General features: G+C 40.1%; 2 protein-coding genes across 6 annotated transcripts in view; both read right to left on the reverse strand.

Moving 5' to 3' along the window:
- tmem132a (transmembrane protein 132A) overlaps positions 1-1,625 on the reverse strand; it is a 31,170-nt gene extending 29,545 nt beyond the window's left edge. The window contains exon 1 of the mRNA XM_051945397.1: positions 1,212-1,625. The gene's annotated coding sequence lies outside the window, so the exon portion shown is untranslated. The remainder of the gene's footprint in view (positions 1-1,211) is intronic.
- Positions 1,626-1,843: 218 nt separating this feature from the next.
- LOC110968699 (uncharacterized) overlaps positions 1,844-17,100 on the reverse strand; it is a 30,099-nt gene continuing 14,842 nt past the window's right edge. For 2 of the 5 annotated variants that reach the window (XR_007941045.1, XR_007941048.1), the window contains one exon: positions 1,844-17,034. Coding sequence is in view for 1 of the 5 variants with exons in the window: in XM_051946015.1 (XP_051801975.1) it covers positions 11,247-11,401 (155 nt within the window). In the remaining 4 variants the exon portion in view is untranslated. The remainder of the gene's footprint in view (positions 17,035-17,100) is intronic. The other 3 variants (XR_007941046.1, XR_007941047.1, XM_051946015.1) reach the window with 3 other exon arrangements.

Below are 17,100 nucleotides of genomic sequence, written 5' to 3' on the forward strand. Positions count from 1 at the left end.
TTTTTGCATTAAAAAGGGAAAATTGAAGTTGTGGTTATTTATAGGTTATCATGCTGTGGTTTTACTGGTTTTATTGGTTTTACTGGTTTTACTGGAGATCAGACTGGACTGGATGTGGAATCTGGACTAGAAAGAGTTTTTTCCTCTCCTGGTTTATGGGGTCTTGTGGTGATTGTTGGTCACTGATTGTTCTATCTTGCCTAGCCGTAGGGACACAGATCTTGCTGCTGTAACATTTAAATATTAAATAGCACCTCACCCTACGTTTGGTCATGTGTGGAGGTCACAGTCCTCTTTAACCCTTTGACCACTGCTTTGCACTGTATGGCTCACTTTAGGATCTATTAGGAGGGCTGGTATCACTAACACATTTAGCTTGCTGTAAATTTGTGCAAGTTGGGTTATTTCATCCATCCATCCATCCATCATCCATCCATCCATCCATCATCCATCCACTGTTTAATCCTCATCAGGGTCATGGGGGGTGGAGTCTATCCCAGCTGACTGAGGGTGAAGATTCACCTGGACAGGTAACAGTCTGTCACAGGGCTACACATAGAGACAAACAATCACACTCACATTCACACCTAAGGACAGTTTAGAATCACCAGTTAACCTCAGCATGTTTCTGGACTGTGGGAGGAAGCTGGTATTCCCATGAACCACACACACACACACACACACACACACACACACACACACACACAGACACACACGCACACACACACATATACTATGTTTTTCTATCTCTGTGGGGACTTACCATTGACTCCCATTCATATCTAACCCTAACCCAGACCAAAACAATGGCTAACCCTAAAGAAACGTTTTTGCACTTTTACTTTTTTCAGTAACAACAACATGGCCAAGAAAACACTGTTTAAACTTGTGGGGACCGAAAGATGTCCCCACAAGTGACATAGTTTTCGATTTCCTACAGTTGTGAGGACATTTGGTCCCCACAATGTAGCAAATGCTAAAACACACACACACGCACACGCACTTCACTGACCTCCATTATTTTCCTGGAACCATACAGTTACAGTTGTTAATTTTTCAACCCTAATCTTAACCTAAATCTAACCGTTCTCGAGCCTTATAGAAACTCACCACACTAAAAACAAGTGATTTACTGACTCTGTAAACTAATTGATGGCCTCAGAACAGAAGCAAACGCACACATTCACACATGGTCCTCTACTTTCACCCACCTGCGTCTGTGTATTCCAGTTCCAGATCCAATCTTTTCCTCACAGCTTTTTAAAATGGTTAATAGTCATATCGCTGATTCCAAAGGGACCATTAAAATGTAAAAAACATACAATATTTATCATTTATATTAAAAATCAAACAGTTCCATGGTCTTTTTCATGCGTCTTGCTCGTCCTCGCTGCTTTGCTGCTGCTCTAAACCTCTTCTCTCTGTGTGACAGATTCACACGATACGGATTTATTCGTCTGAATCAGTAAATAATCCCCTCTTGCCCCTCCTCCTTTGTGTTCTTCATCACTCTCTTTTTTCTTCTAGGTTTGGTTTCTTGTTCTCATTTTCTCTTGGTTTCTCCTCTCTCACTTGGTTTCCTAAAAGCCTCGCTGTGTCTCTGTGTAGGAGTGTCTGCTATAACTATGCATATATTTATACTCATACAGTCAAGCTGGGAATGAGCAGTCAGCAGTGTGTCGTAATGAGAAATGATTCATCTTAACAATCCAGTAAGTCCAATGGAAACACTCTGGACTGCATACCTGGTGTGGTCAATTCTCCATTCTGTTCCATCTTATCTTTGCAAAATAAGAGGATGTAAAAGCTGAAATACATTACCAGTCAGAAGTTTGGACACAAGTTCTCATTCAGTGATTTATTTTTATTTTTACAACTTTCTACATTGTAGATAAAGACTGAATACATCAAAACTATGAAGCAAGATATATGGAATTATGTAGGAAACAAACAATTGTGAAATAACTCTAAACATGTTTTATATTTTAGATTCTTTGCTTTGATTGCTGCTTTGCAAACCCTTGGCTTTCTCTGGATGAGCTTCATGAGGTAGAACCTGAAATGGTTTCACTTCACAGGTGTTCCTTGTCAAGGTTCATTTGTGGAATTTCTTCCTTCTTAATGGGGTTGGGACCATCAGTTGTGTTGTGCAGAAGTCAGGTTGGTCCACAGTTGACAGCCCTATTTGACAACTGTTAGAATCCATATTATGGCAAGAACCAATCAGCTAAGAGAAACAACAGTCCATCATTACTTTAAGAACTGAAGATCAGTCAGTCTGGAAAATTTTAAGAACTTTCAATGAATCCTCAAGGAACCATCTAGGAACTACCCAGGAAATGACTTCACACGTCATGTCCGGTGGCACGTGAGGCGATTGCTCTGTGAGAGAGCCTAGAGCTCTGAGAGAATTATGGTTTATATTAGAGGTTTTCTACCTTTGTTATAGATATCCTTTGGAAATAAGATCCAGAAACGATTGTTGACCTTATTGAGCGTCTTAAATTAACTTACAGTCTCCGTACCACCTGTAACGGACACACCTGTTTTACCTGCGACACAGGTGCCGGTAGAAGAGATGGATAGAGATGAACTGTCTGCACTAATCCGCTCAATTATAAGAGAGGAGCTGAAAGAGCACATGAAAGAGCTGCTGCCACAACTGGACTCCATTAAGCTGGATGTTAAACAGTGTGTTGAAAAAGTGACTGGTTTGGAGACAGCGCTGTCGGGACAATTGGACCAGATAAATAAACTGGAGGATGAGTGTGGTGAGCTTCGGAAGGTGTGCAGCGTGCTTCAGCAAGAAAATAAAGAGCTGAAAGAGAAAACGGACAGATTAGAGGGTTACAGCCGAAGATTTAATATAAGAGTTTATGGACTTAACGCGGGAGTGAAAGGGAATAATGCAATGGAATACATGTCTGAGCTCCTGAAGGAAGTTTTTAAAGGACAGAAGATGCTCCCATGTCAACCAGACGTAGAAATGGCCCACAGGACTGTGAGTAAAAGCCCCGGTTCAAGGCCGATGATTGTTAGTATGCAGCGTTTTATGGCTAAGGAGGCTATCTTGAAAATAGCAAAAGAAAGAGTTTTAGAACACAAAGGAATGAGACTGAAAATATTCCCCCATTTAACGACATCATCTGTATTTGAACATGCCAGGAGTCTGCTCCAAAGCTTTATCTGTACCTGTAGGATGCAGTGACCATAATCTAATTACAACTGTTAGAAAAACAAAAGTACCTAAGGGAGGATCTAAAATAATTAAGAAGAGATCTTTTAAAATTTTTGATCAAGAAAAGTATGTAAGAGACATCTCAAATGCTAAGTTGTCTGATGTTTTGTTGTTTGATGATCCAGAGATCGCTCTCTGGGCTTTTGATGAAACGTTAACAAATGTTATAGATCATCATGCACCTGTGAGAAAGTTTACAGTTAGAACTATTACTGCCGCATGGCTGGACAAAGAACTGAAAGGACATATTATGGAAAGAGAGCAAGCAAAACAGATTGCTTTATCATCAGGAATTCAATCAGATTGGCAAGTCTGCTGTAAATTAAGAAATTTTGTTACAAAACTAAATAGGAGAAAGAAAAAACTGTACTATGACAACATTATTCATGAAACTAAACACGATAGTAAAAGATTATGGAGTATTTTAAATCATTTGGTAAAAGGCAAAATTAAATCCACACCATCTTACTTAGAAACTGAAGGTGGCTTTCTTACTACATCAAAAGATATTGCAAATCATTTAAATAATTACTTTACCAACAAAATTGATAAGCTGAAGAGTACTGTACAGAACAATAACACTGATCTAGCTCTGAGTTTCATAAATCAGGCTATGGAGAGTAAAGAATGTGTTTTTAATTTTAAGAATGTTACGGTATCTAGAGTAGAGCTGATGTTAATGACTGGTAAGAATAAGCCACCAGGGGTTGATTTTCTTGATGGAAGGCTGCTATTGTTGCTCCAGTGATCACTCACATAGTTCATTTATGTTTTACCAAAAATAAGTGACCACAACCATGTGAAAAGTTGCAAAAATTGTATCAATACCAAAAAACAACAAGTCACATTTCTCTGAATCTAACAGCCGGCCAATAAATTTATTACCAATACTGAGTAAAGTAATGGAGAGGATTGTGTATGAACAAATTCAGTTGTACTTTTCAAGTAATAATTTATTTACTGACTTCCAGCATGCTTATAGAGAAAAATACTCCATGCCAACAGCCCTAACTCAAATGGTTGATGATTGGTATAATAATTTTGAATAAAAGAAGATGATTGGAGCCATTTTTTGAAGACTTTTCGGCAGTTTTCGATATTCTTGATCTTGAGTTATTAATGGAAAAATCAAAATGCAATGGATTTTCTTCTTCTGCTCTATTAACAGTCAACAGTTACTGACCAAGAGACAACAAATGGTTTGCTTTAATGGAAGTGAATCAGACCTTAAATCTGTGAAACATGGAGTGCCTCAAGGAAGTTGCCTTGGGCCTCTTTTATATTCTGTTTTCACAAATGATTTTCCCTTAGTACTAAATATTGTAACTAAAATTGGAAATACTTTGTCAATGATTAGGAGATGTGCCAAATATCTACAAGGAAGTCCATCATTACTTTAACACATGAAGGTTAGTCCATCAGGAACACTTCAAGAACTTTGAATGAATCCTCAAGAAACCATGTAGGAACTACCCATGAAGCATGGAGGAGGAGGTATGATGGTCTCTACATGCATGGTTCCCACCGTGAAGCATACAAGAGGAGGTGTGATGGTCTCTACATGGATGGTTCCACTGTGAAGCATGCAGGAGGAGGTGTGATGGTCTCTACATGCATGGTTCCACCGTGAAGCATACAAGAGGAGGTGTGATGGTCTCTACATGCATGGTTCCACCGTGAAGCATACAAGAGGAGGTGTGATGGTCTCTACATGCATGGTTCCACCATGAAGCATGGAGGAGGAGGTATGATGGTCTATGTTGGGGATTTATTCCAAACTGAAGGAACCCTGAACCAGCATGGCTACCACAGCATCCTACAGCCACATGACATCTCATCAGTTTGGTTTAGTTGGACCATCATTTACAATGAGCCCAAACACACCTCCAGGCTGTGGTAGGACCATCTGACTAAGATGGAGATGATGCAGTGCTGCTTAGGTCAGATGACCTTTTCAGATGAGCTGATCGCAGGTTATAAGACAGAGACTCCACAGCAGGTTGCTCCAGCTTCACTGGTTTGGAGTGAGATAAGGAAGAACTCTTCATCTGAAAGAGCTGACATGAATACAGTTTCAGACAAAGAAATACAGCCATGGCCATAAGTTTGGACATCAAAAGAGTTTGGTGTCATTTTGTTATTCTTACCAAATTCGGTTGTGAAATTACTGCATTTTTTTGTTATTTTCTTCTAATATTATGTTTTGGGAACAAAGTTGTTCCAATTGTTGGAATTTATTGATAATATTATATCCCTTGTTGATTTGTTGACTAATTAAACTGGTGCTGTCAAAAAATATTAGTTATGTTCTGTAATAGACATCAAAACAGACATAGGAAGTCATGCTGTGTCCAAACTTATGGCCATGGCTGTATTTACATTTTTGCTCAACTGGGTACGGGTGACTACACATGCTGGATATAACTTAGAGGGCAGAGACCAGAGCATGCCGGTGATGGTGGGAGCTCATCAGAGGGTTTTCTTTGCTTATAGAGAATCCAAAGGAAACTTTGGATAGTTGGGTTCTCCTTTCTCTGTTCGGAATTTGTAAGGTCTTCAAGTTACTGTGTTAGGTGCTATGAGATGACAAATGCTGTGAATTGTCGCTATATAAATAAAATGGAGTTGAATTAAATTGTCATCTTTTCAAATGTCTAATCATCACTAACAGAAGTGGCAGCAGGGCGATGCTTGGATCAATCCCACGCCTTTCAGCTGCTGTAGATTCTGCTGGACTTTACACTTCAGCATCACACAGTCTGCAGTGATGTCCAGATTTCTAACAATAAAAGCACTCACAACTCTCCTCCCTTGGGCTAATGGGCTTAACGAGGACATGGCTGTACAGGATTACCACAGAACCTACCATTAACACAACAAAGGATGGTTTGGGTGTTAAAACGTACTCATCAGCCAGTGTAGCAGCAGAGGAAAGTGAAATCACGTTCTGTTCATTCAGATAAACAACAACATGCTCTGATGAACATCTCACAGTCGTAGCTCCTGCAGGGAATCAAAACCATCAACTCTGGAAGCTGCTCGACATTTATCAAATAGAGTTTACTTTTCTCTGGCAAGGAGACTTTCTGATTTCTGATTATTTGTTGGGAAGCTTCAGGCACCAGTTTATAAGTTTGCAGTCTAGCAGCGTTCTTCATGATATAATCTAGGACTGTCTCAAAAAGAAGCATGGGTGCAACCTCTTGGGCTTTGCCACTTCGTTTGCAGCCTGGGATTCCACCTCCATGATACACACAACTGCTTCAGCTTTAATCTCCAACATTTTAATCTCAAGGTCCAGCTGAACGTCTAGCTTGTGCTTTGTCTTGGGCTTCAAGCTGGGCGGACTTTCAGCCGAGCCTTATCTTGAGACTCAGAAATAGGAGGATAATGTGGATCAAAATGAAGAAGGTTGACCTCCACTTAGATCTACAGCAGCACCTGGAGAAGTGTGAGGGGTTCTCTCACCCTTATGGCTGGAGACGGGAGGCACAGACAAACCTAGCACCTTCACTTCCATGATCTCACTAGAGCTCTGAGCTTGTGTTTAACAGTTTGCTCTCAGAGTGGGTTGTGATCTGCAGTAAACAGCACTCCGTTATCTAGAGGTAGAGACTGGCCACAAACTGCTCCAAATCAAAGATAGCTGCCGTGGTCTGGTCACAAAACCTACCCGTCAATCTATCAACCAACCGACCAACTCTGGATTCAGGCAAGACAAGCCCACAAACCCAGGAAGAGCTAGAGCAGCAACAAGACCGCTGCTGGATGCTGTTTGAAGCAGAAAAGCAGCGATTTAACATAATATTCACCAGACCGAAGGGAGGGACTGAGAGCAGACGGTGCTCCTCAATTAAAAAGAAATAAACAGAACCAAAGGAGCTTCTACTGGAAGGTTTTCCTCATTTAGTCTAAACTGCACTGACAAAGACAATATCGGTAAAACAAAACCTACATAGATTACTCTAATCAAACAGAAATACACAGATCTGAAGTCTAACATGAATTATTATCACCAGGAGAGTTCAAAAGCAGCAGAGTCCCTGTTTTAACCTCCAACCTCACACTGGGTAATGAGTTAGCAGGTCTCCCAGCTCCATGAAGGTCCATTTGGCCATATGCACCGTTTCACTACAGCCATGGCCATAAGTTTGGACACAAGTACCATGACGCTTGTGAATCTTAGAAAATACCACAAAATTGTCACTTACAATACAGTACACAACTCCTGAGAACTATATTAAGTTTCATATTTAAAAAAACATCAAAAGAGTTTGGTGTCATTTTGTTATTCTTACCAAATTCGGTTGTGAAAGTACTGCATTTTTTTGTTATTTTCTTCTATATTATGTTTTGGGAACAAAGTTGTTCCAGTTGTTGGAATTTATTGATAATATTATATCCCTTGTTGATTTGTTGACTAATTAAACTGGTGCTGTCAAAAAATATTAGTTATGTTCTGTAATAGACATCAAAACAGACACAGTAAGTCATGCTGTGTCCAAACTTATGGCCATAGCTGTACACCGGTGCTGACCGTTTACATGCTTCCTGGAAACAGTATTCCCTGATGACTGTGTGACCTGCCATGTTGTAAACATTGCTCAGGGATGGTTTGAGGAACATTAAAAACTGATTCCAAGGTTTTGATCTCGGCCTGAATGAGACTCTAATGATCTCCAAGAAGGTCCTACATAATACTAATCTGGTGGCTTTAGTGTTGTGGCTCATTAGGGTATGTATCTTCCTCCAATCATCCTTCTGCTACAGCAGATAGAGAGAGAGAGGCTGGTCATGGGACAGGACTGGAATAGTAACAGAGCAGCAGAAGGGGCTTAGAGGACGATGGATGTGACTGAGAGTAGAGATTAACAGAGGAAGGAGAAAAAATGAAAAACATCAGCATATGAGCATTTCACTAAACAGGCCTTCACCTCCTTCCACCGCATGCATATACAATCAATCAGCAGTTTTCATTTTTGAATTACATAACTTCTGATTCCATTAACTTTATTGAAGCACATGAACTCTACCGGTCAAAAGCTTTAGACCAGCTCACTTTTTCCAGGTTTTTATTGTAAATTCTGCATGTTAACATCTCATTGTTCTCTGAAATGAAAGCACAGAACACACTGGTGGCATTCTTTCCTCAATAGAAACCAAATATTCTTCATAAAGTTCTTCCAACTCTGTAGCAGAAGTTCTCATACATGTGTGGTTCTTTAGGTTCTTTGCTTTCAATCTTCTGTCCAGTTCATCCAAACCAGCTCCATGGGTTTAAGTGTGGAGACTCCATGTTCGAAACCATCTGGTTCTTTGTTCCTAAGGTAGTTCTGGCAGAGCTTGGACTGATGTTCTGGGTCATTATCTACAATTCTACAATTCTACAATTTCATTTAGCAGACGCTTTTGTCCAAAGCGACGTACAACAAAAGCAAGAATTCAGACATAAGGAAAAACCTGTAGTAAGTGCAAAAGTGCTTCAAGTCCGATTGGTCAAAGGTGTTGCCATCAAGTTGCAGAAGTAGTGCCAACTAAATAAGTGCTGGGTTTTGGACCACCTGACTTATTCTACCCCTAAGGTGGAGTCGGAATAAGTGCCTAGGTGTTCTCTGAACAATTGAGTCTTCAATTGTCTCTTAAAAGTAGAAAGGGACTCAGCAGAGTTTGGTAGTTTGTTCCACCATTTGGGAACAACAGAGGAGAAGAGTCTGGTTAGAGATATCGAGCCGTGCTGGGCTGGATGCCCCAGGCGTCTCTCACATGCAGAGCGAAGTGGGCGTGAAGGGGAGTAGACCTGGATCAGGGAATCCAGGTCTACAGGGAAGGGTCTGATCTTCCTGATGTTGTAGAGGGCATAACGACAAGATCGAGAAACTGAGGCCACGTGAACCTTAAAGGTCAGCTGGTCATCAGTCATGACACCCAGGTTTCTGGCTGAGTTTTTTTGGCACAAGTAGGCTCGAGTGAAGTCAGACACTGATCTGAGGCTGAACAGATGGACAAGCTGGAAAGACCATGAGTTCAGTCTTAGACAGATTCAGCTGAAGGTGCCGTTCCTTCATCCATGTGGAGATATCAGCCAGACATGCTGATATCCGAGCTGAAACTGTTGTGTCGTCAGGTGGAAAAGAGAGGAAAAGCTGAGTGTCATCAGCATAACAGTGGTAGGAGAAGCCATGGGAGCGGATCACTGCACCAAGTGAGGTGGTGTACAGAGAGAAGAGTAAGGGACCAAGCACTGACCCCTGAGGGACGCCTGTTGATAGGTCGTGTGACCTTGACACCTCCCCTCACCATGACACTCTGAAGGATCTGCCTGTGAGGTAGGACTTGAACCACAACAGGACAGAACCTGAGATGCCGAGCTCAGAGAGTGTGGAGAGGAGGATTTGATGGTTCACGGTGTCAAAGGCAGCAGACAAGTCTAGCAGCAGTAGGACAGAGGACTGACCAGCAGCTCTCGCCAGCCGCAGTGATTCTGTGACTGATAGGAGTGCAGTCTTAGTGGAGTGGTCGCACCTGAAGCCTGACTGAAAAGGGTCAAGTTGGTTGTTGTTCCGCAGATATTCAGAGACTTGGTTAAATACTGAGCGCTCCAGTATTTTTGACAGGAATGGTAGAATCTGCTGTAGGATGAACCCCTGACCAACTAGAACATACCAGAGGGTTCTGCATGGAGCTGCAGAATGCTGTGGTAGACGTTTAGATTCAGGGTTCCTCTCACTCTGTACAAGAACTGACCTTGGATCCAGCAGAACAGCCCCAGACCATCACACTTCCTCCTTCATGTTGGACAGTAGATGTTCCACTGAGGAACTGTCCTTTCTCCTACTGAACGGCTACAAAAATCCTGCTGATGAACCAAAGATTTCAGGTTTACATCCATCAGTCCATCAGACCTTCTTCCAGTCCTCAGTAGTCCATTGGTGGTGTTTCATGGTCCAGACCAGACTCTTTTTCTGATTCTGACGTCTTAACAACGGCTTTCTGCTGCAGTTCCACCTGTCAAACCTGCAGCTCCAAGTCTTCTCCCCACAGTTAAACTGAGACTTCTTCCTACGACCTCCATGAAGCTGATTCTAGCTGTTGTAATGGGAGCTCCTATCTAAGCTGTTGTCTCTCACAAACTGGTCTTCTTTGTGTCTTCCAGACCTCTTCCTGTCAGAGTTTCCTCCAGTTTCTGATCATTTTGGTGGAGAAGAAAACTGGACTCACTGACAACTGGACTTTCTTCTTCTCTGTAGAAAAGTTGGGACTCCAGTAGAATTTAGTAGCTCCAACTTTTAAGACTTCGTCAACCTCCATTGTTGCAGAACAGCTTTAAGTTGTTAACCCATTTCTGTTCCCTAAAAAAAGGTCTTTTTCAGGCCACTCAGACCCAGGACACGTCTTGGTGTCGATCAACTGTGGCAGAGTCTTGGCTTGACATCAGTTGACCAGTGCAGAAGCATGGACCTGGTGTGGATGGCAGATCCAGGTAAAGGAGACTTGGGACCAGGCACAGGAAGGGGAGAAAAACAAATCAGTTCAGACTCAGAAAAAGGTTCAGAAGTAGAGGAGGCATCGACAAAGACAAGAATTAGGAAGGTGTTCTCCAGCTCATGTACTGGAGAGGTTTTGTTCAATCAGAACAAGCCAAAAGTGGTCCTCCAGAGGGTCCAATCAGAGTGTAAAAATTCCAGAGAAGACATTAACTGCAGATTGTAAATTAGTAAAACTATAAATTTAAAATCATTTCTAGAGCATGACAAGTTGTTTGGATCAGAAAGTAAAATACTAGATTGTTCTTTGTTCTTTTGTCTTTTTGTGTCTCATTTTGTAATATTTTGTCTGTTTTTGTTTTTTTTGTCTTTCTTATTGACTTTTGTCGTTTTGATCATAAAGTAAAACTGGTCCACTGGAGATCAAACTGGGCTGAATGTGGAACCTGGACTAGAATGAGTTGGACACTTCTGGTTTAGAGGCTTTAATTAAAGGTAACACCTGTGGATCTTGAAGAGCAGGATCAGTGCTGGTCGACAGGAAAACTGTCTGAAAGCTGGAAGCAGGAGCAGGGATCAGGCTGATGTCTTCCTGACTGAAGCTGGAGCTGGCTAGATGTTTGCAGACAAAGCTGACTGAGAAGCTCCAGGAGTTGTAGCTGCTGGAGATGCAGGATCACTGTGGATAATGAATAAAATTAGATTTTATTATTACTGGTGATACCTGCATGAGCGTGACTGACTACAGATTCACTTCACTAAAGATGGCAGCATGCATTGTTCCTTCCATCACCACTGAACCGTAGAGGTGTAAAATCACTGAGCTTCCCTTAACCCTCGTGTTGTTCTGAGGGTCAAACTGACCCCTTTTAAAGTTGGAAAATGTGGAGGAAAAAAGTATATATTCACAGTAAAACTTCTGATGTAGACATTTTCAATGTTTTTGGGAAATTTTTAACATCTTTTTGGGGAAAAAAAGAAATGTTAAAAATGTTTGTTAAGAACATTCACATAAAAATCAACTAAAATCCAGTGAATTTTGCTGGATTTTTATGCGAATGTTCTTAAGAAAATATTAGAAGTTTTACTGATATATCTAGAATCACTTTAGACATTTTTAGGATTTTTTTGGAAGATTTTTACTTATTTTTTGAAAACATTTCAAGAATTTTCTTGCCAAATTTGGTGGATTTTTTAAAATACAATTTGTAAGGAATTATTGGAATTTTCTTCCTGAAGGTTTTTGCAAAAATTCTGAAATTTGGGGAATTTTTTTGCTGAATTTTTGGATTTTTTTCAGACAAGGAAACAATATTTTTGGTGCCCGTAAACGAGGACAACAGGAGGGTTAAACTATAGTAGGAATAATAAATGAGTAAAAGTTGAATGTAAACGTGTCTGGTTTCATTGAGCCTGATCATTCATAGTTTATTTACATTTTTAGTCTCTGTCTGTTCGCTGTGCTGTTTTTGTATCCTGAACATTCCTCATCACATCCCTGACTGATATAAAAATCTACTGATCTCTGCTCACATACTCACATTTTGTCTTCATCTCCTCCATATTCATCTCTTCCTTTCCCCCCCTCCTTCCATATCTGTCCTCTATTGTCAATCCCCTGCTCTAATCTGCAGCTGTAATCTGCAGTCATCTGTCATTGTTTTCAGGATGGGACATTTGCAACGAGGCCAGATTATCATCTCATACCATGACCTGAGCAGGCAGGATAAGCTAAAATACACCCACTCATGTGCAGATGAACTCACACACAGACACACACTGTGGGAAGAGAACTGAAAACAGTGCAGCGTATAGCTGCTGAACAATAAAATAAGTCTTTCAATAGCCTATTAAATGATGCTGTTATAGTGATAATATAGTGTTAGCTTTGAAACATTTCACAGCAGCCTCACAAATGTCCTGCCCCCATGTTTGTTCCTTTAGCGGTATTAGTTCAGATCAGAGTTCATACTTAGAGAACGATCTGCTCAGCGTCGTTTACATCACCGGACTGGACAAGACAAGACGATGCAAGAACGGGACACAAAATGACAAAAAAATGAGACAAACAACACAAAATAAAACAAAAAACAGACAAAAAATTAGACAAGCAAGTTACAAAGCAGCAAAAAAAAATGGCCAAACAACAAAAACAATAAAAAAAAACACAAAATGGCACGCAAAACAACGAATAAAGCAAAAGACAACACGACAAAAATGACAAAAAACACAAGCAAGACACAAAGGAAACACAAAATGACAAAAAAAGACAAAAAGCACAAGTGAGACACAAAGGAAACACAAAATGACAAAAACATGAGACAAACAACACAAAATGAAACAAAAAATAGACAAGGAAGTTACAAAGCAGAAAAAACTTGGCCAAACGACAAAAACAATAAAAACAACACAAAACGGCACGCAAAACAACGAATAAAGCAAAACACAACATGACAAAAAAAAGAGAAAAAGCACAAGCGAGACACAAAGGAAACACAAAATGACAAAAACATGAGACAAACACCAAAAGTCAGACACAAAACAACAAAAACAAACAAAATATTACAAAAATGATACGCAAAATGACAAAAAAATGAGACAAACAACACAAAACAAGACAAAAAGAGACAAAAAAATCAACAAAAAGCTACAAAGAGACAATTAAATGGAAAAACGGCAAAACGACAAAAAAAACATGACAGAAACAGTACACAAAACAATGAATAAAACAAAGCACAAAATGACAAAAATGATACAAAAAACACAAAACATCAAAAATGAGAAACAAAATGACAAAAACATGAGATGAAAGTCTACAAAAAAAGAAAAAACAAGACAAAATATTCCAAAAATGTGACACAAAATGACAAAAACAAGACAGTAATTGCCAAAAATGAGACAAACAACACGAAACTAAACAAAAAAGACAGAAAAGAGACACAAAGGAGCTACAAAGCCACAAAAAAATGGAGAAAAACCACAAGCGAGACGAAAAGGAAACACGACTCCAGTCCAGGTACATGCTGAGGTTACCTGGTGATTCTAAACTGGTGTGAATGTGACCAAACCCTGACTGTTACCTGTCCAGGTGTCCCCGGCCTTCAGTCAGCTAGGACAGACTCCAGAATGGATGGATGATGGATGGATGGATGGATGGATGATGGATGGATGGCAGACACAGCTGACCACACTCTTCTATTCTTTCATGAATGAGAAATTTAAGGTTTTGATTTTTATTCAATTTGAAAAGAAGATCAGAGTGTAGATTGATGACAATAATGATAAACTGATCCATTAAAAATCCTTATCACAGTAAAATATGGAACTACTGAGCAGGTCTTTATTAACCCACTGCATGCTCTAAACCTGTTTCCTGCTTTGAAGCCAGTCTGTGTTCAGTGGGTTGTCAGAAAAGTGTGAGTCAGCCTCGTCCACTCCAACATTTTTACAAACGTTTCCTTCTGAAAACAACTTTTAGTTCAAATTCAATCAGTGATTATTGTGCAAAGATGAACAGGAGATGACAGGAGATAAAAAGAAAAGGAACAGAAAATACAAAACAGAAGTCCAAAATAAGAGGGAGGCTGAAAGAAGCATAAGATGTGAATGAGCACGAAGGAGAAAAGAAGGAGAGAGGAAGATTGACGTACAGGTTGTACCAGAAATAACACAAACAGGAAGCTGGTGTCAACGGCAAAGGAAACCACATCTTTGCACTTCGTAACCATCTTCATCTTCATCCGCTCCTCCTACTCTCTCTCTTTGTGTTTCTGTCTTCTTCAAAATCAGCTAAACTTTCCATTTGTCTGCTTGAAAGAGAATAAATCAGGTCAAAGATGACTATTTGGATTATTTTACTGAAATCACAAATGGTTGACAAGAACAATAAAGCAACATTATTATATTACAACATCAGTGAAATGAATGAATCCTCAGACAGGATAATGAACGTCTCTCTGGTTAAAGATACAACATGTTGGGAAATAACGATGCTGTTTATTTATGTACAGATATCTCATGTCTGGAGCAGAGCTGAGCAAAAAGACTGGAAGTAGAAGGAACTAGAGAATCAGAGCATCCTGGTTTACCTGATGCAGTCTGTCAGCAACTTAACTCCAGTGGTTTCTGTCTTCTTCAGGACGGTCCTAATGGTTCTACTGGCTATGGACAATGTTTGTTCAATAACTTGGACCTTCACAACTGCTAGTTTCCCCCCATAGACAGCTCTCTGGTTTTCATGTTGGTTCCTCCTCTAACTATAGAGGCAGTCTGCACAGAAAAACCTGAAATCTGAAGCTGAACATGGACACTGAGCTCCATTTATTGTTTGAATAATCCATGTAACAGGACACACCTGGACAGCTAAACACACCTGTGTTTAATAGGACTAGTACGTTCCAATACTTTTGCTCACATGAAAAATGGGTGGCTTTAAACAGAAGTTTCTGTCTTCTAAGTTGTGTATCAGATCCAGATGTGAATAAATGGAAATCAAAGCTGAAATGTTGAAATGTGAAACTCCTGTAGTTTCTGTTCTTTGTTGGTAAATTCTGAATTTTGACTACAGAGATGTCATGTGATGCAACAAATGAATTACAGAAATCTTCTGTTTTTGCATATTTGTCACATTTAAATGTTTCAAATCATCAAACTAATATTCATATTCAATAAATATTGTACAGAGATAACCTACAAAACACAAAATGTCAATTTAAATTATGGCTTATTGAAGATTTATTGAATATCTGTATCATCCATATGAAAAAGTAATTGCCCCCCTGAACCTTTTAACTGGTTGGTCTCTCGGCAGCAACAACTGCAGGTAAACATTTGCTCCAGCTTGTGATCATCTGTTACATCAGCATGGAGGAACTCTGGTCCACTCTTCTCTGCAGAATAGTTTTAATAATAATTAGATGGTTTTCGAGCATGAACTGAACTTTTAAGATTTTGTCACAGCATCTCATTTGGAGTCCAGTCCAGACTTTAACTCGGCCACTCCAGAACCTTTACTTTGTTCTTTTTGAGCCACTCAGAGGCGGACTTGCTCGTGTAGTTTGGGTCGTCATTGTGTTGCTGCATAAACCATTAGTGGTTTTGGTTCTGAACTGATGGTGGATGTTCTCCAGGAGGATTTTCTGATAGAGAGCAGAACTCACGGCTTCATCATTTATGACAAGTCGTCCAGGTCCTCCAACCATCTCACTGCCACCATGGTCACTGCTTGTATCATGTTCTTCTAGTGGAATTCAGTATTAGCGATATGCCAGATGTCTTTCAGAAAGTTCCTCCTTTGACCCGTCAGTTCACAGGATGTTATCCCAAAGGTCTTGGAGCTCATTTAGATATTTTATTTGTAAATACCAGATGACCCTCTATGATCTTTTTGGTCAGTAGTGGTTTGATCCTTGCATCTCTCCATGGATCCATTTCCTCCCAGAGTCTTCCTCATTGTGGAATCATGTAGACGGACCTTAACTGAGACCAGTGAGGTCTGCAGATCTTTAGATGATCGTCTGGGTTCTTTGTGACCTCCTGGATTGGACGTTGACGTGCTCTTGGAGACGTGTTGGCAGTTGGTCCACTCCTGGAAGGTTCTCCATTGTTCCATGTTCTCATCTGTGGATAATGTCTCTCACTGAGGTTCTCTGGAGTCCCAGAACCTCAGCGACGGCTTTGGAACCTTCCAGACTGATGAATGTCAATGACTTTGTTTGTAATCTGTTCTGGAATCTCTTTAGAACATCATGAGCTGCTGTTGAGACCTTTCAGTTGCTTCACAATGAAGACAGGTTCTATTTAGTGAAGATTAGATTCAACCAGCCTGGCATTGATCATATGTGAGTGTGGCATTAAACTGAACCCAAGTGTCAAATGAATTTGGTCATTTGGTAGATTGGTAGATAAAGGGGGCAATTACGTTTTCACATAGGGCACAACGTGCTTCGCTGCATTATTCCTTCAAAAAATAAAAATATCATTTAAGAACTGCCTTTCAAGTGTTCTTGGGTTAACTTTGTCTCACATTAAAATTAGTTTGATGATCTAAAGTGTGACAAATATGCAAAAATAGAAGACTTCTGTAGGGGTCAAATACTTTAGCACGGCACTGTGTAATCAACAATCAACAATGAAAATATGTGCTCAGCCCACATATACATGACGATGATGATGATGATGATGATGACGATGATGACGATGATGATGATGATGACGATGATGACGATGATGACGATGATGATGATGAAGCTGTAGTACTGTTCCTCTTGGATTAAAATTCTCTGCTGCCACTGATGGTCAGAAGTTCCAGAGCTGTTTGACAGGAGAGCAGCCAGATGTAAAGCAGCATATTTATATTCTATATATACTACATTTACA

The sequence above is a fragment of the Acanthochromis polyacanthus genome, chromosome 3 (genome assembly GCF_021347895.1).
Source record: "Acanthochromis polyacanthus isolate Apoly-LR-REF ecotype Palm Island chromosome 3, KAUST_Apoly_ChrSc, whole genome shotgun sequence".
Classification (NCBI taxonomy): Eukaryota; Metazoa; Chordata; class Actinopteri; family Pomacentridae; genus Acanthochromis; species Acanthochromis polyacanthus.